This window comes from Phasianus colchicus, chromosome 5 (genome assembly GCF_987193195.1).
Source record: "Phasianus colchicus chromosome 5, bPhaCol1.hap1.1, whole genome shotgun sequence".
Taxonomy (NCBI): domain Eukaryota; kingdom Metazoa; phylum Chordata; class Aves; order Galliformes; family Phasianidae; genus Phasianus; species Phasianus colchicus.
In genome coordinates, this window is record NC_143440.1 from 40,910,538 (window position 1) to 40,938,419 (window position 27,882).

Genomic DNA, 27,882 nt, shown 5'->3' on the forward strand with positions numbered 1-27,882 from the left:
TCATCTTCAGCTGTATTCTCCAGCCAAAGAAATATTGGCCTGCCAGTGATACTCTGCAGTGCTTAAGGGTAGCGAGGCTTGAAAGACAAGCAAGAATATAGGGATGATGGTAGGTGAAAGAAAGGAGTTGGGTTTGCGCTGAAGGGACAAACTGGTGTGTATGTTTCTGAGCGTAAAGTTTTTGCTTGGGGGAAGCACGTTAATGGACATTTGAAGGGTAAGTATTGCACTGTTTTAAATTTGCTTCAGTCCTGGATAATGTGTATGAGGATTGAAGTTAATGACTAATACTGGGGTGGGAAGACTAGGCAGCAACCTTCTTCTTTACAGAGTAGATGGCATGGCTCCCCATAGAGTCCTGGTCATATTGTCCTCTCTCACTTTGTGTGTGTCAGGCGCCCCACGCCTTTTTTTGGAAAACTAACACTAGACCATTCATGCAATGTGTCATTTTTACTAACCAACTAATGTACTAACACCCTAACGACTCATCTTTGCTTTTAGTTATTTTAATTAACAATCGTTCTGTTCACGATTTTTTAATTTCCTTTCTTCCCCCTTTTCCGCAAAGCACTCAGGCATTGGACACGCTATGGTAAACAAACTACATTGTCTGGTAGATATCATTCTTATTGTCTCTTTTTTTGGGTTTGCCGTGTGTTACCTGCCTTTTCCTTCCCCTACTCCCTCTTTTTCCCCCCTCCTTTATACTTACTTCTTCCTTTAATTTTATTTTAGTTTCATCAAAAACACATCTCTTTTTCTTTTTCTTTTTCTTTTTTTTTTTTTTTTTTTTTTGAATGGAAAATATGAAGAGCAAAAGCAGTGAACACAGCTTTTCTGGAAATGGGGTTTGGAATTTCTTTCATTGGTTTCCTCACCTCCCTCTTTAGTTGTTTTGTGATTCCAGTGATCTTTTTTTTTTCTCCCTTTTTAAATTATTTTTTTCCTTCCCTTTTGATTTTTGTTTTTAAACTCGGAAGGTTTTTAGATCAGAACCATTGCAGGGCCTCTAGTCCGTGGTGGTGAAGGCTCTCTTTTTCTCTCATCCTTTTGTTGTGGCAACGGCTGTTACAGGCAAACTGGCCAGAGTTGTCCTCTTTCTCCCAACTTTCCCCACTTCCCTCCCTCCTCTCTCTCTCTTCCCCTACTCTCTCACTTTCTCTCTCTCTGACTTTCCACCTGCCGTGGCCAAAAGGAGCTCAGCCGGCTGTTTGTTTCAGTACACACTCTGCATGGCATGTCCACGTCTGGTGACTCGCCTGTCTCCCACCAGCCTCAATCTATTTTCCTTCATCTTCCCTTCAAACCACTAACAACATCTACGCAAAACACATCAAGTTCACTTGCTCCTCTCCCTCCCTCTCCTTCCAGTTCCCTTCACCCTCCATGTATTTGGGGTTAGAGATTTTGGGTCCTTCCCTGTTTGTTTTTGAGTTTGTTTTTTTTTTTAATATTATTATCTTGGAGTTTGTTTGGTATTTTTATTTTTGATTGCATGCATGTGTGAAATAGTTTTTTTTTCTCTCTTGCTCTCTTTGCTTTCTTTCCTTTCCTCTCAACTTTCTGGGCTCCAGGTATAATGGCATGATGTATCAAAGCGCATTGTGTGCACGCTTTGCGTTTTCTTTCCACCTCATCTCTGCTTCTCTCTCTTTTTCTTATTAGTGTGTGGTTTGAATTATTTTATTTTGATTTATTTTGATTTTTTCCTGTTTATGTTTTGGTTGAGTTAATTTATGAAATACCATTTTTATTAAATTTATTTTTGGGGTGGGTGGTGGGTGTGTATGTCCCTAGGTACATGGCATGCACATCCATAATGTATTGAAAGTGAGATCCCTTTCCCACCCCTCCCTGAATGCATGATTGTCAGTGTGCTGTGAGCAAAAGAAACATAAAAAATAAAAAATACCAACTTCGTCTTCATTAGTGTTTTTTTTTTTTTTTTTAACTAACAACCATAACTAACTGTAATCATTAAAATAAAAACTAATTAATCATAAAATCAGCTAATATGAGAAATCTACAAGGAAAATTCCATTTTCTGGCCTGTGTAAGTGGAAATCACCTCAGTGTGTAGAGTGCTGGTTCAGCCTGAAAGTGTTGATGCACTAGAAAGGGAAGAAGCAGGTGCTGAAGAATTTCCATTGTGGTTGAAGCAGACCAGAAAATGGAGCTTGGCTGAACTAAAAAAAAAAAAAAAAAAAACAAAGACAAAAACAACAAACAAACCAAATCTCAACAAAATCCTTAATAAAACTGACATAAAAATATAAGGGAGGTGACTCATTCTTCTCAGGATTGTAAGGTCATTGCTGGGGTTTTCTTTGTTGTGTCCCTTGAACAGGTGACCATCTCTGTGGATGGCATCCTTACCACCACGGGTTACACACAGGAAGACTACACCATGCTGGGCTCAGATGACTTCTTCTATGTGGGAGGGAGCCCCAGTACTGCTGATTTACCTGGCTCTCCAGTAAGCAACAACTTCATGGGATGCCTCAAAGAGGTAGGGGTTTCAGATTAACTACTGTTTCATTGCTTTTGGTTTCTCAAAATCATTGTTTTTTCCTGCCTGCTATTACACACTCAGTGTCTTTCTCTCATGATGAATTTTACACTAATACTACAGCAGCACTGTAAGGATAAACTTAATATTCATCTGGACAGAAGACATCAACCATGAAAGTCATGAGCTTATTGTCAGTATCAGACTTCTGGTTCTTGAATTACAAAGATTATACCTGTGGTGTAGTATGCGAAGTGCCTTCTGTAGGCTGCCAGTCATTTATACAGGGAAGTGTTTTAATCCTCTAGATAGATGCCTTAAAGAGTGTGGCTGAGTGGGTCTAATTCTATATGCATCCAAGAGGGTTATCATAAAATCCTAGTATGAACATTTATATCAGAGAGATGGCAGAGCTGGGTTTTCATGCCAGATTCATGGAAACTGTGATGCAGAGCTAGATGTTGTTCTAGGGCTGTATAGCTGCCTGACAAATCACTATCCTACAGATGCTTGACTTGTGATGTCAGGGATTTTATCTTATGTGCAGTCTGCTGATGTGAGCAATGACTGTTGGTCTGGTGCTGCTGTCCTGCTTGACCTCTAGGTTTGTTAAGGGGATGCATATATGCTGGAAATGAGTATGTGAGTATCTTACAGAAGAAATGAAACTGCCTTGCTGAATACAAAATGTCATGCAGAGATCAAATCCTTCCGTTCTCATCCACAGAGCCTTGGGCCTGATTTTCATAGGCACTGAGCACCCCAGTTTGATTGAAATCAAGAGGAGATGCAGCTTCTTAGTGTCTCTTTAAATCAGGATCTTAATTTTATTTATGGATGCTATGAACATAACACTTAGCAGAGGCCATTTTTATGTGTGCTTTAAGTCAAGCCAATGGAGCAGAGAAAGCGGTGACAAGAAAATCTTCAGCAGCTTTATTATTTATATAATCATTTGTATTCTATTAGCTCGTGCAATGTGCTAAGAGCTGCTTACATTGCCATCCCAGTCTTACAAAGCTTTGTGTGAAGACAAACCAAGCAGAATAAGAGGAAAAGGAAGAATGCAGATAATCAGAAAGTACTTTGTCATTGTCACCTGCCTTGGTTGTGACAGGAGATGTGGATGAGGGGCTGTCTAGACTTAAAGACAGACTAGTGCTGGCTGGGCTTGAGTTACATACAGTCTGCATAATAGCAACCTGCTCTTAGCAATGGCCCACTGACACTTTCAGGTGCTGTAAAAATATGTGCAAAATATACATTACCTGGCTTCTGAGGAGAAATTTGGTATAGGTTACTCACCAAGCATAAATGTAGCACAGAGCTGTAGGGAGAATACACTTGAAAATGGAATAAATGGAGAAATGTAACATTTCAAAAGCAAGCCATGTTGTAATTAGCACTTTGCATTTCTAGCCCATGATTCCTGCAGATCTGTTAAGCCCCAGAATGAGTTAGCACTGGTACCTGTAGGAAGCATAAGGAAACTGACAGTTGTGCTTTTCCGCAGTTCTTGTTTGGCAAAAGGAGGTTGATGGGGAGCTGCAGTTGGAGAAGGAGAGGACTAAGTGACTTTCAGTGTCCTCACAAAACCTAGAAATGTATCTATAACACTGATACCCATGAGGAGCAGGGTCTGACCAAGGAGCCAGCCTGTATAGGCTGAGAAGGATTCTCACTGCATAAGCAGTGAATTATCCTCAGTCATCAAGGAAGTGTCTGTTTTCATTAGGTGGAGCTTGGGATGAATTGAGCAGAACAGTTTGCCTTGTGAAATTCCTCCTGGGATTGTTTTTTTCTTTCTTTTGCTAGGGAAGAAAATACTAGCAAAGGTAGCAGGATCAGTGTGAGATCCACCAGAAATAGAGGGCAGTACTTTTGAGTCTTTTCTATGTTTAGTCCTGAAATTTCAAGATATGTCAGCATGGTATGAATGAAATTGCTGAGCTGGCTCCTAGAAAGCAAGAAGGCCTTTAGGGATCAGCATGACCCCTGAGGACAGCTTTCTTTAGTCCCAGAGAGCAAAACTAGTGTGGTGCTTATGTGCTTGTCATGTTTCTGGTTCCACAGTTGGCTTTACTGGGGAACTTATTTGGCTCTCTACATGGTATGGAACTATATTTATAAACTTATCTCTATAGCTTATTTTCTCTACATCTGGGAAGAATACTTAATGCCTCTTTAATCAATATGGGAGGAACTTGAAGTATTTAGAAAAAGTCCTAAGTTCATGAAATTGGACGAAGGGAGAATATAGACCACAACTACAAATATTGTTCCTGGGAGCATCTTGTTTCCCTAGAAAGGCAAAGGAATTGATATAGGCTTTAGAATGAGACTTTATTTCACCCTGTAACTTCACATATTTCATCTAGACTGTGTCAACCTCACAGCACAGCAACCAAACTGGGGCTAAGAAGGCTCCTGGAGCATTCCCACGTCCTTTATTATTGCATATAGGTGCTGAAATGCAACGGGGAAGAGTGCCTGATGATTCTCTGTAACTTTGCAGCTGGTAGGGTTGGTGAGAGGATGATGGGCAGCTCTGGCAGGGTGGTTGCTTCATGTGGTCAGAGTCTAAGCCTTGATTAGGAGGAACATGTTTTCTGAGAGCGCCTGGTGAGGAGTGTGGGGTCTCAGGGCTCTCCTGCTGCAGTATCTAGATATGCTGTGGTGAAGGTAATCATGTTCCTTCTGAATTGTGTGAGCCAATATATTCTCCTTTTGTTGCAGAATATATCTTCCTGTCTCTTCCTTGCAGCAGGTTCTGAAGGTTGAAGAGACTCCATTACCTTGCTTGCAGTAATGTACCTAAGGTTTCCTGGACATTCATTCTTAAGATAAATTATTCTAGAGGAACTTGGAGAGAATACAGTATTCTCCCTGTCATGGAGGAAACCAAATATGGAGATGGGATAGGAAGAGGTACAGAAACATATCTGAGAAAAGTGAGCAGAAATGTTTTCTTTGGTGGGTGTCAGGGAAGGAGTAGAATTGCTTTAACAGTCAATGAATGGATAAACAGGGAGAAGCACTGCATAAAAGTGGAAAGGAAAAAGGATCTGTTAATAACATTTAAGAACACCTGGATGGTTTCTGGACAACCAGAAGGAGGCAGGACAAGAAATATAATGCCAGCGTATTTTGTATGTACTAGAGAGTTTCAGGTCAGAGGTTCTACTAATAAGGGTTGAGTATGGAAAGAGGCTGAGTGGGAAGTTGTGTAAGCAAAAAGGAAAAAGTGGATTTCAGTCTCTGATCATTAGGGAAGGGAGAAAATCAGAATATTCTCAAGGCTCCATTATGGGGTCAGCCATTCAGACTGATTTACTTGGAGCAGTGTTTAGTATAGATGGAGATGCTTTAGAAGAGCCTAAGGTGATCCCTAAAGAATAGATGTGTGTGAGAATATATGAAATCTTCACATTTTTCTGTTCATTTTTCTATTAATGCTTTATTAAAATCTCAATTTCTAAAAATGTTTATTGGTAGTAACAGCTTGATGGAAGCAGTGAGGTTTGCATATGGGTGGAATATGGCAGAAAATTATTGCAGGGGTCAGGCACCATCTGGCCATGATGAGAGAAAGCTGTGAAAGCTTAGATCATGTCTGTCTGCAATTTAACTGCCAGGAGCCAGATTTCCAAATGGTTCATGAGTGTGCCCAGTTGCTACATATGCATCTCAGATGCTATCTGCAAGCCAGCTTTTTTTATTTTTATTTTTTTTAGGCCTCTTTGCATGTGTAATGTTAACGATGATGTGATTTCTGTTTAGGGAAAAAGTGATTTGGATGGAATGTTGCAGTGGGGAGGAGGTTGGAGGTGCAGGTAGAAGGAAAACATGGAGGCTGAGAAAAACAGCCCAAGTGTAAAGAGGGTAGGTGGAGGAAGCTGCAGCTTTAAAAGCCCCTATCTAACAGGGAGACAAGATAGCCCAAAAGAACTTGTGTGCCCAAATTCCCATTCCAGAGCAGCAGTTTAACTGAGCCCCAGAAAATGGCAAGTCAGGAATTATCAGTGTGAGGGATTTCACTGTTTGTCTATGGAGGCAATTAAGGTGTGGATGGCATTTATTGCACATGTGATCCAACACTACTCTATTGTATTTGGCCCTGTCTGTTTCTTGTTTATATTAGTGACTTGAATATTTTAAAAAAAGAAAGAGAAGGGCTAATGGAACTGAGTAGAGGCAGAGAAAGCATAGCCAAAGATGAATATAATTCATTTCCACAAAATGTGTTAATCTTCATCTCCCATTGCTATTCTTTGCCACGGCATTCTAAACAGCCCTGATGATGATGACGACTCTCACTCCCAGATTTCCAGGTCCAGAGGCCTGTAACATTTTTAAGTGCCCGTCGCTCTTGAATTCCAGTTGCATTACCATTGTATTAGTGGATCACTGTGTTGCTGCACATCTAAGGCTGTGCTTATTGAGAGTCTAACAGTGCACCTGTAGAGCACTGAGTGGAACAAGATCTTAATCATGTTTTTAAGAGAGCATATTGTAGAAATACAACAATATTGTGTCTTGAGAGAGGCAGCAGGGGAGACATTTGCCAACATTTTGAGCAATTCCTGCTGTAATTTGTGAACAGATTAAGAAAAAGCACATTTCTGGAAAGATTTAATTTGAAGGTGGGAATGGGCACACATGGAATCTGGGAGCAAAATGATGCAGAGAAAGAAGTGGAGAGACTCCAGAATAGCAAGAAAAAAAAAAAAAGATGGGAAAATTCATTGAGTTTTTTCATCAAATAATACTTGTAAGCCTAATTCCTGGGTTGTTTACATTTGGTATTAATGTATTAGCTCAGAATCAGGATGGTATAAGGTTGTATATTTGGGCAAGAGGATACTTCCCAGGCTGCCTGATGGTTGCCAACAGGTGTTGCATGCTTGGTCATGAATCCTGTCAGTCTTTGTGGTGTGCTTTCTGATGTGACTGTGGAGAGTGATGTGAAGCCAAGGTGAGCAAGAGGTTCTCTGAAATGAAGCTCTGGGAGCTGAAGCACCTTGCCCTCCTATTCCTGGCCTCTTTGGCAGCACTGAAAAAGAAATGTTTTGAGGAAAATTATTATCAAATGCAGTTTTATCTTAAAAAAGGAATTTGTGTTGCACTGTCAGATAGTTGTTGTGCTGCCAGGAAGGAGTGGCACTGTGCCTCCCTTGTTTTGCTTGCCTGTATGCTTGTATGCACACAGCATAATACAAACACAAAAGAGTGGATCATGCCTGCCCCTCTTTCCTCAGGTAAAATTACTGAAGTTAAATTTACCTTGTGTGCAAGTGTAGGAGAAAATCTACAATGCTGGTAAAACCAGCCATAGATGACTTCTGTGGTTCATGGTCTCAGTGCTAATGTGTAACAGTGTGATGAATGTCCACCTCTCTGAAAAAGGCATTTGATTCAGTTAATTTTGCTTGTGGCTTTTTTAGGGAATCATTTAGAAAAGATCGGAGAAAACAGGAACATTTGTTTCATAGAATCCCAACACAGTGTCTACATCTATACTGTAAGCCAAGGAGTGAAGAAAAGATGGGATTCAGCTTTCTATATAATGTCAGAGGTGGGTTTTTGTGGTACAGATGGAATATATAGAGAAGAAAGCACTCCGTGCTACAGTAAGGTAATATCAACATTTTAGGAGTTTAGATACAGAGGGCACAAACTATCTAATGGTTCTTAAGTCTCCGTGCTTATTCCTTTTTAATGCTCTTTTGAGAGGATTCTCATAACTTTCCCACTTTATAAACACCAAGAAAGCAGAATATCCCACTCTGGGAGCTTTCAGGAAATACTCAGATTAGAATGTTAGGGTCAATTTGAAGTGGCAAATGAGTATTTTTGAGTTTGGAGTATATTTTCATAGTGTCTGATGCTTTTCTGACCTTCCCCCTTGTGAATGACAAAAACCTCACACACAAAATCTACTGGTACAGAACTTGATGCACTGTGACTGTTCACACAGAAAATAGATGCACTGAAATTCTCAGGTGAGGAAGTATAGGGAACAGCCCCTACTCTCAAGCAATCAGAACAATAGGAGTTAAGGCTGGGCACTGATCAAAGGAAGAACAGTCCTGAGCAGACAGTTGGCTTTGCAGTTCTTTTTTGAAAGTGAGCAGGGTCTGATGGGAGTTACTCTGCTTCTTTGTGCTGAAGGAAATGCATGATGAGTGCAGTGCATTTTTGGAGATTTCTTCTGTCTGACTAGAAAGGGAAATGATCTTATTCTAATTATGGGCCCAGTTAAAGTTCTGCTGGATTTGGGGAGATTCTTTACTGAAGTACGTGGTGCTCTGTGCTTTCCAGAGGTTAATATTTCACATTCTCATGTTGACACATTTTTAGTAAGGATTAATGGCCTGGGCCACAGGAAATAAAATCGATAGTCTTGTCAGGTGTATTAGCATGCTGCCAGTGCTACAGCTTTGCTTTAGCTAGGGAGTTATTCAAAGCTTCTTTTCCTTGCATAGCTTAGCTCTTGCCTACACTACAGCAGAAAGGTTTCTACTAGCATTATTGCCTCATGCGTGACATTGAAAAGAACTTATGTCAGCTTGGCATATTTGCATTCGTAGCAAGTGTTTTGCTGAAATAATGATACTGGATGAGAATTTGCTGCAAAATAACATAAGCTAACTTCAATTACTGTTCAATCAATTTGTAAGAAAAGAGCTTGGAAGATTGTCAAGGAGTTGAGGACATGGCTCTGTGTGTGTGATTTAGTCCCAGTTCATGCAGCAAATATCCTGCCCACTTTGACGGTGTCCCTTTGATGGTGGCTTCAAATTATTGCAATATTGTATCATTCAGTGTGTAACCAAGTAGGTGTATATATTTCATTTGCTGTCATAAATAAAACTTAAGTTGAGCCAAGGATGTCTCTTGAGTTGAAAAGAAGTTGCCCTTGCATCTATGGAATTATTTTCTTGAATGAGATTAAATTCATAGCAAAGACTATGATCTAGCCAGAGTAAGCAAAGAAATACAAACTGTTTTGTTGTATGTTGTAATGTAGCTACGTGCACATTAAACAAATACAGTTTCTAGTTAAGATCGCATTTATTACAATGTAGCGTCTTGTTCTCAGGAGTTCCTATCAGTTGGCAGACAGAAGCTTTCAGGCAGTCTTGGTCAGTCTCAGTGCGCATGTTTTGTTGGCATCATTAAGGTTGGAAAAGACAACTAAGATCGTCTAGTCCAACCATCTACCTACCACCAGTATTGCCCACTAAACCATGTGCCTACAGCTACATATGTCAGCAGTTCGGTGTTGCTGAGTTCCTGAAATTAATGCACACATAGAATGTTTACAAGAGTAATTAATTGGCCAAAGTCCGATTAATCAAGTAGGTATGTAGACTGAGCATACATTTTAAAGCAAGCATTGTACAGTAAACAGATACAGAAACTTTCTGTGCAGAAGGCACAAGAGACATCGTTTTGCAGAGCTGTTTGTACTACCACTGTGCTCATAAGCTATTCTTTGGAGCTAGAACAACATGTACGCTGGCAAATTCTCTTTCCAGATGTCACTAGGACAGGTACCCAGGGAGGAATCCAGAAGCAGAGGTTGATGTCACCACAGAGCAGTGTTGCCAGCAGGTTGATGTGTTGCAGCAGTAGTGCCACACTCCATGGAGCTCTGACTGAGCCATACACATGTGACCTCAGCCACGGTGCTTTGGCCATATGGGCTTGCTTTGCAGCAAGACCATCAGGAGCAGACTTTTCTTTCCTGCATAATGAACTTGACTCCTGCTGAGATTCTGTACCTGGAAGGGATGTGCCATGTGCTGTTGTTCAGAGAATGAGAGTGTTTACAGGTGTAGAACTGTACTCATATAGGCATATTTAGAAAATGTAATGGGGATTGGAGCAATATAACCTGTGCTATGGGCATGTAATAAAGGTAATTGGAAACCCAGGTTCTAAAGAATGGATATATTAAAGCAACAATCTTTGTAAGCTTATGTGGTCTAATCTCTGTTCAGGAATAAACAAACTAAGACAGGTTACAGAGTATTGATGGACAAATATAGCTGAAGCCAAAATTGTCAGCAGTGCAGTGCTGCTTTTAAGTACGTGGGAATAAAACAGATGTTTTCTGCCTAGAAGTGACTGAGATGCTTATCACCAAGGAAGACAAAAAGAGAATGCACTTTATTTTTTGATATTTAGAGTTTGTAAGCTCAGCAAGCAGAGAGTTAATGATATGGAGCATAGAGAGCTTGAAATATTCTCTAATGCCAGGATACACCCTCTGACTCTTGACATAGCTGTAATAAGAGAAGCACTTTTCTTTCTGTTTTGAGTAGCTGCTCCAGGCTCAAGAATTGAAAGGTCTCTGATCTCTCTGTAAACTTATTCCCCTATATACTTTCTTTTCAGTAAACCAGTTTTAATTCTTTGGTAAATATTTGCTAACTCCACTAGCAGGAATAGGCACCACTGGATTTAAGACTAGAACTTCTAACTCAACCCCATCCCAATATGACTTGAGAACATTAAAACTTCATCCTTCTTGGTAATTATTTTTACTCCTGTTAGAGTCCTCATTTTATTTCAGTCTTCAAATACAGAGGAGACCAACAGTGTATATTACACTCTAGATGTGCTTTCAGGTAGGTTGTGGTCATTCACTCGTGGTATGCAGGAACTGTGTTTTGTCTTTCAGAGCTTTAATTAGTGTGTGGTGTTTTGGCTATAGTAACTTATATCCTGCTTTGCGTGTGCTATGTTTTTGGGAACAGCAGCCACTAAATAAATCTTGCCTGGCTCTGAAATGTGTGTGTGCATGTACTGCGAGCAGTGGGGAAAGACTGAGCTGTGCTACCCACCATGAAAAGCCAAGCTGCTGCAGCTGTCGGTGAGGGAGGCAAGAAAGGATGCAGGGGTTTGTATGTTTAGTGAGTGTGCTGGGCTCCTCCTCCCAGGTCCACCACTCCTTCTGCAGCAGTGAGCCAGCTAGCTGCCAAGTGTGAGCAGGACAGGAGGGGGTAGGAAGCAATAATTAAGCAGCATTTGTTACAGGAACGGCATGGAAAAGGAGTGGGCTCTTTCTGATACAACCAAATTATGTATTGTCTGATTTTTATTTTTTTTCTGTTTTAATTCATTGTCATTGCTGTTGTGTGGCTCTCGTCTCTCTGCTCTACTACTGATGTTGTCTGTTGCACTGATTATTTGTGGTTTGGCATTGTTCTCCCTCTTTCAAGCTGTACTTACAAAATTGATTTAGTTCAAAATTACCAGTGGATTTATCTAGGTTCCCTAAGCAAATCAGTGAGTATAATGCAGATATGTGGAAAGATATATGTGATGGAAACTCTGAATTGCTTAACACAAGTTTTTATACTCTTTGAGCTATAATTCTGTAACTGGAGGCACTAGAAATAGTAAGATGAGCACTGAAAGATGAGTTAGTCTGTTCTCCTGCCTGTGCTTCTTGTAGCTAGCAAAATACAGATGTAGCTGTACAAAAGGAGGAATGTGATTATTTTAACAGTTTTCAGGGAAACATCAGGAGGATTGTTGTACAGCATACCATGGCTAATGGTGACTTCACATCACCAGAAGGGAGAAAACTCAAATGTTTCTAATTTGTAAACACAGATTTAGCACTTAGCACTGGAGAGAGAGCATTGGTTATCTGTGAGCTGCAAAGAGCTGATGACACACAGCTGAACAGTATCAAGTGCATCCAGGAAAGCATCGATGCATGCTGTACTAGTCATAAAGCTCCTCTAACCAGGCTGGAGGCGATGGAGAGATTGTGTCTTATTGTAGTACCCCAAGAGGTAGTTGTGATGATGCCAGTAAAGCTTTCTTACTGTATCAGTATTAGTGAGGAGAAGGAATGTAGGTTTGGGAAAAGTGGCAGAGATGAAAAATGCTGCTTAGAAATGGAGCGTGAGAATGGCATAATCATTCCCATTAAATCTGTGCTTTTCTTTCTAGTTATTAGCCATTTTAAGTGGAATGGGTTTTGCATCTAGAACAAGTCTCTGAACAGATGATTAATGGTTTTATCTGTAATAACTTTACATTTTATAGAACCCTGCTAGGAGTCTGCATCTGGTGAGCCAAGCTATTTAAAGCTGTGTTAATTCTGTTAATTGCTCTACGTTTATTTGGATTGCTGGCACCTGCGGGCTTTAGGATAATGTGTGTGGGGGGTATATTCTCCCCCTCTTTCTAGCTGAGGAAAATGGAGAGGACCATTTCCTTAGCTAGCAACAACAGCTTTGGCAGAACATCCTGGCTGGATTGGTTGTCCTTGAGATTTCCCTCTTTTTCTACAGCTAAATGCAGTGAGATGTCAGCCAGAGGCAAGATGTTCCCTTGATTGGGGCAGGAGGCAGGCAGGCAATCTGCTTTTTCATGCACTTGCCATTGTCACGTGGTAGCAGCAATGGGGAATGAAGCCAGCGATTTTAGGAGGCCAATCAGGTCCTATCTGTTCTGATCTGCTTCTCAGCTGCCTCCCTTGATCATGTTTTGGTTGTGAAGTGCTCCAGTAGATTTCATGCCCTGAACAGATGTGAAGATAAATATGTCGCTGATTTCTGAACTTTTGTTAAAGAAAAAATGCAGGAATGGAATTCAGAATGCTTGAGGTAAATAAGATACTGCTGTGAAATGCTTGAGGGGCAGCACAGAAATTCTCATGTTTACAATTGGGGTTGGACAAACTTCTGGAACATTCTTGACCAGGCTCTGAAAGGAAAACCTTTTCCCCATCTTTGGTTGCTGTACTTCTGGGAAGATTCTTGCATAGAGTATGAGGGCAACAAAATGGAGAAACAAAGGGTTTTTTCTCGCATTGTTACCTGCTGACTAAGAAGAGTAGCAGATCCTGAAAGGCTTGATACTGGGAGACTTAGATAATGTCAGTTCAGTGTGGCTGCTCTCTGTATGGGTAGGAGCAGAAGAGCTATTCTGATTATTTAAGTGCTGGTCCTCTTTTAGACTTTTGATATAGTTTTCAGTCAAGCATTCAATGGCAATGTTAGGAAATCTTCCCAGCAAATCAGATGATGAGATTAAAGCCAAAACATTAAAACAAACAAACAAAGAAAAAATAAACATCAGAAAAACCCACAAAAATCTTTACACTGTGTTACTTGTTATACAATTGACTCAGAACCCACAATTCTTATGACCACCTGTGAAACATCCATCCGCCTGACAGTGATGGTGGGGATCACTGTGATGAATGGTTTTCTGTGTCTGCCTTATAACAATTTTTTTATTGCTTCTTACTGAGTGAGAAGTCTTTGAGTCTTTGTAGCCCCCAAAGGGGGAGCCAGTTGCATCACCCTTCTCTGAACGTGTGAAGAGCTATGAAGAAAATCATCTGTAGTACAGATGTAGGTTTCTTGTAGTTTGTCCAGCTATGGTGCTTGCTCTTAAAGGACACAACTGCTGTGTTTGACACCTTTCTTGATTAGAAACTGTGTCTAGGAATGTCCAGTTAATTTATTTTGTCCAGGTCACCTTTAAACAATCAATTGCAATGCTGAAATTCATTACAAAGCAAAGCTTCGGAAGTATATGTTGTTCCCATATTGAAGAATGGGTTCTTCCTCCACTGCTTCATTGTTCAGCTAACTCATCAAGCACTTTCTTTCATTTTCTCAGTTTGTATTTCAGGGCTGATTTGTCCTGAAGCTGCTCCCTCACGTGTCAAGAGCAATAAATACCTCCTTTTTCTTCTACCTAACTGTGGTGTGCCTGATTGTCTCACCTTGTCAGAACTTTTTCCTAATCCTGACTGTTTGCTAGATCACATAGAAATGCAGTGTTTTCTCCTTCTCCATTTTTTTTTTTTTCATAGTATGTATTTCTGGTATGTTCTCTTAATTAGCATATGCTTAGCTCTTCTGGCTTCAGGCTAGTTTTCCTGTTTACAGCCGCCTTGACACATTTTGTTAGAACTTCACAAATCGTATATCACAAGAGAAATTAATTATGCATGTAAGTTATTAGGTTAATAACTTTCATCTCAACTGTGAGCTTCATATAAAGTCTATACATTGCACATTAATAATTCAAATGACAGCCTTGACTTAGAGTGTGTTTTATAAATCAGTTCTATCCCTTCTTACGAGTTTTGGGTCTGTGGGAACCATGGCTGATTTCCACACAAGTTTTTTAAAATTCAATTCCAGTTCTGTTTCCCCATTGCCCCTGGTGACTGGATTTGCCAGTGCAACCTGAAGAGAAGGACAAAAAGTGCTCATATTCCCTTTTCCTCAGAGTAATCTTTTCGATAGTGGTTTTGCAACTAGAGTTTATGGAAATATTTCATTTGTATGAGGACACCTTTTGGAAAGAAGCGCAGCATTATCTTTAATAAGGTTGCCAAGGTTGTGGCATTGCATTTTAACTAAGGCAACCAGGAAATTCCTTGGAGATTTACTGATACAACCAGTAAGTGTAGGGACAGGAGATTTTGGATAGATATACCCTATGTGATAGAAGTAGGTGTACCCTTTAAGCACTAAAGCAGGCTCCCCAGGGCAGTAGTTAGTGCAACAAGCAGTACAGTTCAAGAAGTGTTTGAAAAATGCTCTTTGACTTATGATGTAATCACACCAGTAGGCCCGTGTGGAACCAGGATTTGAACTCAGTGATCCTCATGGGTCCTTTCCAATTTAAGATATTCTCTTCTGCTCATACCTTTCAAGAGGTGTGAGTTGGGTTATTCAAAAAGGTATTCAGTTAGGCCTCTTGCCAAAAAATAACAAAAACAAAATAAAAAAAAAATAGGCAAAAAAATAGGGCCTTGTACAGTGGAAGAACTGTTTGGAAGGTAAGAAACAATGTAGGATTAAATGGTGGAAATGCCTCATTGGGGAGAATGATGGTTTCATTGCTCTGAAGATCTGAAAATTAGTTAATGGAATTATAAATAGAAAGGGATGTGTATGGAGAAGACACGTATTTTGCTAGGAGAATGATCATATTTGGGTGAGGATTATCTGTAAAACTACAGAGGATGACCTATATATCCTGAAAGATTGGATGAAAATTGGAGATGAAAGTAAATGTATGTAAATACAAGAAGAGATATATGTTAGAAGAGAAGGAAAATAAGTTTTCCATAAGCAGTAGTGGACTTTACATTGATTCTGATGGTTTAATAAGGAAGTCTTTAATAATGTTTGCTCAGTGGTCAATATTGGTGACATAAACACCCCTAGCATTATGAGGTGGTAGGAAGGGAATAGAGAACAATACAGAAAATGGATTTGTCATTAAAGAAAACCACTCTGCTAGATGCAATTCTGTTCTTTTAATCTCAAAAAGGTACTGTCAACCTGGAGAGAAATGCAACAAGGATCACCAAAGATCAAGGAAGAGACTTCTTTACAAGGAATGGCCAAACAGGCCTCATGTGGCTCTTCATGACAAAATTGGCTAGGAAAATATTATGAAATCATGCATGGCATGGGAGAGGAATAAAAGGGAACTGTCTCAGTGTATTTTCAATCAGAAGCCTCAAATGACAAAGATGAGGTGAACTTCATAACAAATAAAAACAAATAGAACAAGCAGTGGAGTAATGGCAATCCTTGCTAAGGGATGTAATTGCAGGGAATAAATAAATATCCTAGAAGTTCTTTAAATATGAAAACATCATCTTCTGCATGTTAAATCTCTGAGGCCCAAATTGATGGAATCTGTAAAACAGTTTTAGGAGAGTAGCTGTACACACCTTTTCTATAAGATTTGCATCGGTATTTTAGGAAGTTATTTTCAGATATTGGATGCCAGTCAGATGTAATATGGAGGTTATTCTATTTAAATATTTGCTGGTGCAACTACATTATTTCTCCATTTCTAAGATTCCTGTTGTATTTTCAAGCAGATATTTCATTTGCTTTGCCTTGCAACTACTATGTACTGAGATCATGTTGCAACAAAGCAATGTTCTTTGCATAGGTTTGCAAACAGCTATGGAAGGCAGCTGAAATGTGGGCTATCAGAGGAGCAGAGAGCTACCTTGGTGTAAGAATATGCAAGTTTGGGCAAATGAAGCAGTAATTTGTAGTTGTGGAAGTGAGTATGTCTGTAGGAGGTCCTGGAGGAACAAAGAACATTTCAGAGAAGACTGGAGTGCCATGTGTTGACTACAGATGTAATGAGGCCCATTTGAATGAACACAAATGTCTGTGCATCAGATAGTTAAAGCAAGTTCCTCAAATAGAGCCTGAGACAAGCAATAAGAGGACTAGATTGAATCATTGGAGAGAAATACAAGATAAGGTTGTTCAGGCTCCTTTACTCATTTGTAATAGTTAAAATCCCCCCAAAAATCAATCCCAAATGAGAATGTTAACAAGTGGAGCTGTAAAACTACCTCTAAGCTGTGTTGCAAAGGTGGCTTGCTCTTCTATACTGAGTGGTTATTCCCTGTATGGAATTGGTTATTCTGTAAGGCTTGGATGGAGATTCATTTGCAATAAGGAAATCTCTCCAAATCAGTGTGGGCTTTGGTAGCAGTAGGTAGACACTCCCAGGCTTTCACTTAGGCCTGAGGACGTCTCCATCTAGCACTAATTTTTGTGATTACGTGTATTCCTTTCCCTGTGGCTGTAACTGTGGATGTAACCACTAAGGAGGTTTATTACTGGCCAGCTGAGCCATTTTTCTGAGTGCTGAATCTACATTGGCTTGCCCTTTGACAGAAGCTTAAAAACCAAGGAGTGTTTTTTACTGTCTCACAAATGTGGACTGGTGCTGTGTAAAACAGGGGTAAAAAGAGACAAACTCAAGAGAATAATAGATATTAGAAATAGTAAACACCTACTAGATCTCTATGTCCATATTCTCCTGCCAGGAGTGCCATTCTTCTCTCTGCTGTATTAACTCAAAATTGTTTCTACAAAGGTCTACTCACCATGGTATCGTGCTTCTCATTTTCTGTGTGCCATTTGGTGCTACAGCTAAAGGTGTTTTAAGGAGAAGTAAGGCTTGTCCTTGCCCCTGGGTTTCTCTGCATTTTGGATATTGGAGACTTAAAAAAAAAAAAAAAATCCCCCAAAGCACAATTTTTATTTGGAAAATGAGATTGTATTGCCACTATTAATTAATTATTGGTTTCCTCAACTAAGAGATTCGTGAGATAAACTGTGGAAAACTGTCCAACAGGCAAGTAGCAGGATCAGAAATAGAAGCCAGGATCTGTAATTCCTATTGCTCAACTCAGGAGAAAACAAATGCCTACTAATCAAAGTTAACCTGCAGTCATCTCTCCTGTTGTTGCTTGAGTGATTTGTGACACGTGTCTCAGAAAGTTAGAGGCTTTTAAGACTTAGGGACATGGTTTAGTGGGCATGATGGCAACGGGTTCATCATTAAATTTGATGATCTCAGTGGTCTTTTCCAACCATAATGATTCCATGATTCTACAGAAAGAAAAGAACTGTTTTGCTCTTCATTCAGTCAGTGTCTGACTTCCCCTGCTCTATGCGTAGTGTCGATGTTTGTCGGCAACAAGTATCAAGCCTTAATTTCTCATACTTCCCTTACATTAAGCCTGATACTTTTGGGGCTTCTTTTTGAGAGTTGTGTTTAACTGGCTTTGATGTGAAGGTGTTAAAAGAATCAGTTGCTTTCCTTTGTAAATTGCTGGGAAGTCTAATTGTTCCCTACATTTGTAAGACACTGGACTTTATATTCATTTGGAATTTCTGACAGTAGCTCCCAAATGTTGGCTCTTGATGATGTTCTATACTAGAACAAAAATGCTTCAGAAATCTAGTGTTTTTTCCTTCTTCACAGTAATTATGTCCCCTTACCCACCTTTTGAAAAGCTAAACAGATGGAGTTCCTTGACTCTTACTGTAAGTTTTATATTTTAGTTCTCAAATTATGTTGAAGCTTCTTGATATATTCTTGCAAGTTTTACAGTTCTTTATTTAATCAAATGTTGACATGTAGTGTTTTAGTGCTTATCTTACCAATGCCACACAAGTAGCATCACATTACAACTCATATTGCTTATTCTAGTCATATATTTGAGAATGTAGAGGCCCTTAGGGCTATAGCACTCACACTTACTCCTCTGGTGTTTTCTAAATTGTTTCCAATGTCTCTGCTTTGTAGAGTGCAGCTACATTATACCTTCTCCTTCCTGCTTTTGTAGTCATACATGCTCAAAAGCTTATCCACTTTTGTATTCAACTATTTTAAAATTTGTTTCAGTTGGAAGGGCATGGACTACCACCCTCTATGTATGACTCTGTGTGACTGCTTTGTCTTTTAAAGGTGTTCAGCACTCTGCCAAAGTTGGTCTTCCCTTCAAGTATTAGCTTCAGTGCTTTTCATATTTACTTGAGGAAATTTGATAAAATGTTTAATACTTTCACACCAAATATGAATCCATATGGTGCATTAGAGATGCCTCTTTTCATTAGTGATGCCCTACTGATGACTACTTTTCAAGAATGTCAGCTGAAGACTATCTGTGTATCTAATATTATGTCCTGTTTAGCTCTTGTCTGGTGCTAATTTAATAATAACTCTCTTGTGAAACTCAGTCAAATGACTTTAAAAGTGTTTCATCTATGCTGTTACCATTGTCATTCAAATGATATCAGGTTTATTTGACAGAAAGTCTTTTTACACAGGAAGATCTAATGATATTAAGTATTGTATTCCTATCCTTTAATATTTTTATAAAGCATACTGAATAGAAGCTTTTGTGTTATTTCCTCCAGGGTTGATGTTTCCTGTGGGCTAAAGCCTTCTACTGTTAAACATCTTGTTCTGTTTGGCTTTTTAAAACATGAACACAACATTAATATTCCTTTATTCTTCTGCTAGCTTTCTGTTATTCCAAGATTAAAAATAAACCTCAGTGGATCAGAAATCTCCTCATTCAGCTCATTTAAGACTCTTCGGAGCAAGTGACCCAGGTCTGTGAAATTAGAAATAAAGCATTTTTATTCCTGGTAGCTGATCAACGTCCTCTTTTGTTCTCACAGATTGCAAAATACTTTGTCATCCTCTTGTGATATAACCACTTACATTCTTCATGTATTTATATCTGACAGAGTAAAAATGTTCATACTTCATAAATTCTATCAGCTAAGCATTTTAAATAAACTATTGCCTTCTTGGGGCTTTGATGGGCTTTTGTATCAAGATATAATCTTTTTTTTTGAATTTTAAAACTATTAATTTATCCTAACATGATTTAAAGAATTCACTGGTTAATTAGCTCACTGTAAAACTGTACCTTACTTCCAGACTGAATAGTTGTGATTTATCTAGCCGCATATATGATTACCCTTGATTATGCTTTTGTCCCCTAAATTAAAGGATGCATCTTCTGTCATTAAGCCTCCCCATCTAGATTGCTGGAGCATGTAGGTTGGATCAGCTCATAACCTTCCATTTGGTGAAATCTGTTAGACAGCTTACCTAACATAATGCAAGATACTGAGACTTGAAATCATTGTAGCTCTTGTCTGTGCTCTTTGACGCTTTTCAAGATCTTTTTAAAAGCGTGGACAAGATAACAAACCATAGTATTATTAAATGGTTTCACTAGTGCTATATACACTTAGTGTCTTTTCTCTGTACTTTCTTGATAGCTTCCTACTTAAATACTGAAGAATTACATTAGCCCTCATAGCAACTGCTTAACAAAGGCATTTCATGTTCAATCGGTTATGCACCAAGACACACGCACTCTTTTCATAGTCACTATTTACAAGGCTTAGATACGGTTCCCATTGTATGAGAGTTACTTAGTCTTTGATCCTTAATCTATGATAGAGTGTTGGGCTGGACTGAAATGAGAATGTGTCTAGGTATGTATGATTATATGTATATTCAGGTGATAAGTAAACTGTATATGTATATATATGTATAGTTATCTGTCCTTTTCCAGAATCTGCACTATGTGTCAAAACTGCCTTCTGGTATCTGGAAGCTGCTCAGTTGCCCAGCTGTGCAAAGCTGGAAACATTGGGCAGCAGCCCTTTCCCCCGTGTGCTGCCTCAGTCTTGCTCTCTCTGGCTCTGGGAAAGCATTATTAATAAAACTTCTTCCATTAAATCAGGAGCATGTGTTAAAGCCAAATGTGCCAGTACATATTTCCTCTTGCTGTCCTTACTTTTTTCTTTGTAAAGTATCCTTAGGATGAACCTCCAATCCTGAGCTTTTGAAAAGTGGTGCAGCATAGTCATACAATAGTCCTTATGCTTTCCTGTACCAGAGGAATGCCTTCAACCACTATCTGCTACTTCCTCTTTTCCCTGACCACACCTGTATCATTGGTTTGTAATCATGTTAATAGTAATAGCTGTGTAACAGTAATGTTGTCCTCATAGGAATAGTGATACAAACATTGTGCGTTCAGCCTTGGAAAATGAAATTTTATTTTTGGGAGGCAATGACTGTGCCTCCTATACTTCTTACAGGAACATGCAGTTAACCACAAGGAGCTTTATTTCTCCTCTTGCTTCAAGCTAATTTAAGTATTTACCTTCTCACAATATAATACTTCTACATAAGCAGTGAGAAATTCCACAAGAAACTGATTGTCCAAATTGCCTCATTTGTTCAGCATGCTGGTTAATTTCATCTAGGCTCTCTTTTCCATGAAAAACTGGATCTTTTGAGGTCCCTCTGAACCTGGACTTTTTTATGATTCTGTGATTCTTCTGCCTTGCCTTTAAAATGCATGTTACCTTAACTGGGCAAAACTAGCATGGTGTAGAAATAGCACTTTAGGACTTTGAGCTTCTCTGTGGCTTTGTAAGAGACTAACAGGATCTTGGGCAGATCTCTGTAATCTACTTTTCCTTTTGGATGTGCCTGAGAAATAATTCTTACCCTTAATAATACCTGTCAGCAGGTCCACGTGCAAAAATGTACAGTGAAAGGTGTCAGGGTTGCAGATGCCAGAACAATGTGACATATTTGGGGACTGTATTATAAAAACTATGCAGATCCTATCAACTGCAGAGTGACTGGGGAGTTAAGGAAATACTTTGCCTGGTTTATTATTGTTTACATTTCTCATCATACAAAATAAAGAAGTATGGGTTGGCTGGGGGGTTCAGACCTCTCAAGTTGCAGTGCTCTGGGGAAAGAAAGAAGAGGAAAAGAGTATAGTATAATAAAGAAAACAACACCATTTTCTGCATGAGCTAGTTTTCTTCATTAATCTTCTTTTGAGTGCATTACTCCTTCTTTTCCTTTCTCCTTACTTACTCCTTCATTTGAAGGACATGAGCCAGGCAGAACAATTCCTGCCTGGGAACAGCAGAACTGTGATGCTGGGACTCACTGTGGGCTCAACATACATTTTTTAGCAACGTGCTCTTCAGTATCTGCCTCTTTATTTTGTACACTGGGCATTGTATCTTGTTTTTTGTTTGTCTGCTTTATAGTAGAACCGTCAGTGATGGCACTGGTTATTGTGCTTAGAATGGGGCTTCAGGCAAGAACATGCTTGCTATAGGATAGTTAACACTACTATGAGGTTAGAACTAGGTGATTTTTGAGGTTCCTACCAAACCAAGCCATTCTATGGTTCTCTGATGCCCTGTGATTATAAATACTCAGAAGCCCCTGTTGTCTCTTTGCTTTCTCCTCTATCTGTTCTCCTTTCAGGTTTGACCATTCCTAGATGACTGAAAAAGAAATGTGTAAAGGAGCATGCACTGCTTCTATGAAGTCCCATTCATTACACTGTCCACACCAACTACAACACAGTGTTATGTTTTAACCTGGCAAGCAGCTCAAAATCATGCTGCTGTTTGCTCAGTTAAAGCATGGAAACATTCTTGGGATGTGTGAATAACAACAGTGGATAGGCACTTTGGTTGACCAGAAAAGATTAAAAGATTTAAATGGAAAATTCTGGCCAAACAATGACGAAGGCAGCTTTTGTTTTCTGCTTGTTCGAACAATATAAGCACTATAGATCTGCTTAAGAAATTAAATACTGGGATAGAATTGAGCAAAACAGAAAATGTAAGGTAATATTGTTCACTGGGCTTATACCCAGAAAACTTCTGTAGATATGAGAGCAGTCTTTCCTAGATGTAAGGCAATGCTCCGTGCTGAGGACATGGGAATGTCGTACCTGGACACGTTAAAATGGCATTGTATGAAGAGTAAGCAAATTGAGGAAAAGTTAATTGTATACTTCGTATTTATATTGTGGAATTTCTTATAAAGTGTTTCTGCAATGGAGAGATCTATCCTTTCAATCTTCCTTTGGGGAAAATTCTTTCTTTCTTTCTTTCTTTTTTTTTCTTTACGTATACGTATAGTAATAGGCCCACTCCAGAGACAAAAAGGCATTGAGAGCTCTCTGCATTTTGAAGAATCAGGCCCTGTGTGCTGGGTGTCTGGAACAGCTCATTAGCTGCATCTTTGCTGCTGGGTGCTGATTCCAGCCCTGACCTCTGAAGAGCTCTTGCTGTTCCTGATTGCAGCATCCACCTGCTTTGAGCAGGAAGTGTAATCTAGTGCTAAATGGGATTTCTTAGGCCCTAATCTGGCTCCCTTTTCTGCTACTCATCTCAGTTTTTCTGCTGGAACGTTACCCTTATCCGCTTTTATTTCTTCCTCCTTTCGCATGCTTTCCTTAATGCTCTCACATTGCAGCAGCAGTGTTCTGACAGAGCTGGCTGCTTTTTCCTCCTATTACTACCTGACAGTAGCTGGACTTGTGCTCCATGCCCATGGCTTCCAGAGCAAAGCAGGTGGTGAACACACGAAAGCTCATGTGTTCCAGTGAGGTCACTGGGCTCTTCCCTTGCACTATTTCAGTGTTGTTCCTTATGAAATCCTGTAAGGAGTGTGGGGACTGGGAAGAGGCTTCATCAGGCTGAGACCATGTTAGCAGGTAAGGAGATAATCCTCTTCATAGCCTCCCTTTATTGGTCTCAAGCAGTGTGGTGCTGTGGATTAAAGTTGTGCCTTTTGCAGAAGAGTAGCTTCTGAATGAAAAGATGGATGAGACTTTTTGGCATCATGGTAGTTGGGATTCAGTCCCTAATAGCATCTTCTGTTTTTCAGTGCTGGAATCTTTCAGCTGTCACCTCTAATTATACAGACTTTTTAGACACGTACAGGAGAAAGATGTAAAAGAGCCTTTGGTTCTCTTTCTATCATCAGAGTGGGGTTGTAAGATGAAAATATTTTTCTCTTGGTATCACTTGTAATTGGAGAATAATTACATTCCCTGCTTTCCCCAGCGAATATGCAAGCAAATATTAAGCTCATCACCTCCCTGTTTCCATACAGCGTAAGGCCCATTGCAGATAAATGTTTGGGAAATTTTAGTTATTGAAGGCTTAACTTTGTTCCATGCCCTGAAATTTGAGCAGAGGTGAGCAAAGAGATCTTGGAGGGCTGTCAGTGCTGGTAGGCTTTTGTGCAGGACAACAAGAGAAAAGGAGAAAAAAAGAGGCAAACATCCCATAGCATTTCAGTCTAGATGAATACAAACAGGACCTCCTCCTGTGGTGTGCTATGCTAGTGAGGTGACTGATGTTGCTAGCCTGGGATAATGCCATCTTGCTAATGGCACATTGTTAGTGGACACTGAGGATCTTCTCTCCCTGCAGGAGGAGTGTGCTTGAACACATTCCTTCCTGTGGCTGCTTTTGCAGGTAGGAGGGAGATGCCAGTGCTCCTGTGATGTTTGTGGACAGAGGCAGACATGCTGGGATGCAGCACTCCCAGCTGTCATCATCAGCTACAGACAGTAACAGTATTCTGCTACAGATAGTGGCACACCAGTTCAAATTTGTGGACTAAGTTTACAGAATACTAAATTCACTAAATAGTTCTTCTGTTGCACAAATTACATCATTATTTGAGTAGTGCTCACTTTGAAGCATGTGCTCTCCCATGTGTAATAGCAAATGTTTTTCAATTTGTTTCTTGCTGGACAAGTGACAAAAGCATAGAAGATGCCACTGCAGCTGGCACTATTTGCTTAATATATTGGAAGCCCAAGCAATGAGAATAATGCTTGATTGGCATACGAAGACTGAACTAACTGCCCTGAATATACCTGCCATGGATATTCTTGTGAATCATGCTTAAGGCATATAGGCTAGGGAAGATAATAAGTAGCGGGAAAAAAACTGCATAACTATAAGCAAGCAGTTTCTATTCAGTATTTTCAAAAACTTAAATATTCATCTTTTCACTTCAGCACATTTTTATCACTCAAGTGTAATGCAGAGTTTCTGTCCCAAAGGGAGTTCTTCTAGCCCACATTTATTTCTTTGCATCACGTAAGGTGTTTCCCTGGAGGGTACAGACCTGAGGTAAAAAGTGGGGACTGCTGCTGAAAGTAAATGCCATGCCTGGAAAACAAAGTTTTACAAGTTCATATAAAAGCTCTTCTGTTAAGTTTGACAAAACAAAATGTTTCATTCTGAGCTGCAAGAACTTGAAGTGAGGCATTTCATTGCTAATTCTCTATTAGGAAAATGGAGTTCTGTTAGAAAGCTGTCCCGATGGAAACATTCACCCAGCCATACTAAACAGATCTATTTTACTGAGGCAGGTATTTTGTACTTGAACAACCTTAGGTGGATTTGAAATACAATAAAATCAGTAAGCAGAGTGTTTATTTGCTAAGTCATCGTCTGATACAGTTTTCAGAGTCTTGTGTAATAAAGTTCAAGCCTTAAACGATCAATGGGGCCATCCTAAAATATTTCCTTTCTGCTCTTCAGATGAATTCCTTAAGGTACTTGACAGTAATCATTTCCTCACAGACTCATCACTGATCCAAGCTAGACAGATTTAGCTTGTGCTGGCTAGACAAATTTGAGTTTTCAGGATGAACTTGAGAGGAGCAGGGTATTCTGTAGCTACTGAGTATCTCTACAAACTCAATACAAAACTATAAGTTCAATACAGAACTGAATGTAGTTGAAACCAACTGATGCATGCTTGTAAATAAGCTTCTGTGACAGTCATTTCTATCAGTCTTTAACTACATGGGTTACTTCCCATTTCAAATACAGAATCATAGAACATAAGACTGGAGGGAGTCCTGGGAGATTATTTAGTCCTTTCTGCTTCTACTGTCTCAAGAAAAAAATCAATGACAGCCACACAAGTCCTGACAGCAATTTGCGTAACCTGTAATTGAAGATCTCCAGTGATGGTTGCTCCTTAGACAATCTCTTTCAGTGCTGTTCTTAAATTTAAAAAGCCTTTCCTAAAGTCAGTTCTAATATTTCATTGCTGTAATTTTTACCCCTTATTTCTTGTCCTTTTCATCATGAATACAAAAAGCAGGTTGTTCCTTTTCACTTTGTAACAGCCTTTTATATTTGAAAACTGTTTCAGTTTTCTTTATGTTAAAAAAGAAGCAGTGCTTTCAATCTTACTTTTATTTTCTAGACCTCTGGTTCTTCTCATTGCTCTCCTTGGGACTATTTCAAATAGACCCACTCCTTTCTTGAAGTTCAATTTGCTGAGCTGAACAAGTTCTCCAGCAGACCACAGCACCGTCTCCTCCCATGTTTCACATATATTCCAGGATGCTTTGTTCAATTCATCCACCAAATGATGTTCTCCGTGTATCTTTCTGGTTTCCCCCTTCTTTTTCCCTCTGTACTATACAAGCTTAGTGTAGAACATCTCTCTTCATTATTGCATATTCATGAGTATTGGTAGAATACTGACATACCTCCTAAGTGTCCTCCCTGTATCCAGAGAGATGTCCCAAATACAGCTTGCTCTTCGGAGGTAGCATGAGGTACATCTGTGTCTATGGCCTTTGGCACAAATGAGGAAAGCCATATCTGGCTGTCTTGACTTTTCTGTTTCGCAGTTTTTATTCTTCTTTGTTACTAGGCCAAATTTGCAAGAACAAGAAGCAGGAAGGAAGGTAAGATTTATGCATCTGAATCCACAGTGAAATTCTTTACATGCTTGGCAATGACATCAATATGTGTAAAATATCACTTTTTATATTACTTTTACACCTAAATATTAACAAGTATCAGTTTTTAAGAACAGACTGAGACATCTATATCTAATTTCTAAGAGCATTTCAATTAGTGCTTAGCAGTGTGAAGATAAAATCTCTCATTTTCTTCACTTAGAGCTTTTGCACGATGAGCAATTCTGCAAAACCAGTTGTATCACCTCAAATTTGTCATCATGCTCTGAAAAATACACTATTGAAAACATTTGTGTTTAGGTGGTTTTCTCACCACTGCTTAGAAAGTGGAAGGGTAATATTTTAAGAAATCTGGAAACTATACATAATTTCCTGTTATCCCCATTTTCACTTACTCCAGTAATGATATCAATTCTGCAACCAGTTCTATTTAATCTTACTGCTGCCTATGCTGTCTTTTTTCAGTAGCTGAGGAAACAAGTTCAGTCTCTCAAGCTAATATACAATCTTTCAACAGCATTTCTTTTGCAACTTCTTTCTTTGTACAGTATCATGCCTTTTCTTCGCAAATGAATATATATCATTTCTCATGTTCTTGTCATCTTTGTCTTAAGATGCAATTATAGGGTCTGTTATTCCCTTTGAAATCAAGATTTTCTTCAACAATAGTCCAAATGAATTAGCAGATGAGATGCCCCAGTGTGGAGGTTGAGAAATCCACATGTGAGAAATTATCTCCTTATTGCTATCACTTCAAAGGAAGGAATCCAAGAAGTAGGGCATTTCACTACACAGTGCTCTTTTGTAGCTCAGATGCTGCAGTGCAACACCAAGAATAAGTAAGGCTGTGGAGCAGTATTTGTAGCTAACTCAAGAAGAAGCAGGCTCAGCATATGCAAAATCATATTGTACAGCTCAAGACAGATACTAGACCTTCAATAAAGAACTGCAAAGTATTTCTTTTTTTCCTTCCCACCTCCCTCCCCTCCCCTCTTTCTTTTATGACATATTTGGAATATCTCTCTTTTGTATACTTGGGTCATAAGACAAAAAATTGCAGATTTTATTCAAAAAAAAAAAAAATAATAAATGTGTACATAGTAATATTTGGTCTTTATCTTGATGTATACCCAAGTGAAAGATAAGGAAGAAAGATGGACTGCCTTAATCTGTTTAAGCTTTTTCTGAGATATTGTGTGAATTATTTGGGCAGATGTTAACTCTGCTATAACTGAGAAGACTCAGATGTCCTGAATTCTTAAGAGATGCAGAGGCTTAATTTAAGTCTCAAAGGAGAGTCGTGACCTGAAGTATTGGGTCTTCTTTTCTTGGTATCCAGAAACTGGGTTAGTTTAAGGAAATGTTATTTTTCAGCCTAAGTCTCTATTGAATGATTATTTTTACTGCGTTCTCACTACAGCAGTTGAAAGAATCCCACCAACCTTGT

The 27,882-nt window shown here is 39.3% G+C and overlaps 1 protein-coding gene across 1 annotated transcript in view; it reads left to right on the forward strand.

Moving 5' to 3' along the window:
- Positions 1–27,882, forward strand: part of NRXN3 (neurexin 3) — a 938,203-nt gene that overhangs the window by 243,796 nt on the left and 666,525 nt on the right. Inside the window, exon 7 of the mRNA XM_090141457.1 lies at positions 2,351–2,512. Within this exon, the coding sequence (XP_089997583.1) occupies positions 2,351–2,512 (162 nt within the window). The remainder of the gene's footprint in view (positions 1–2,350; positions 2,513–27,882) is intronic.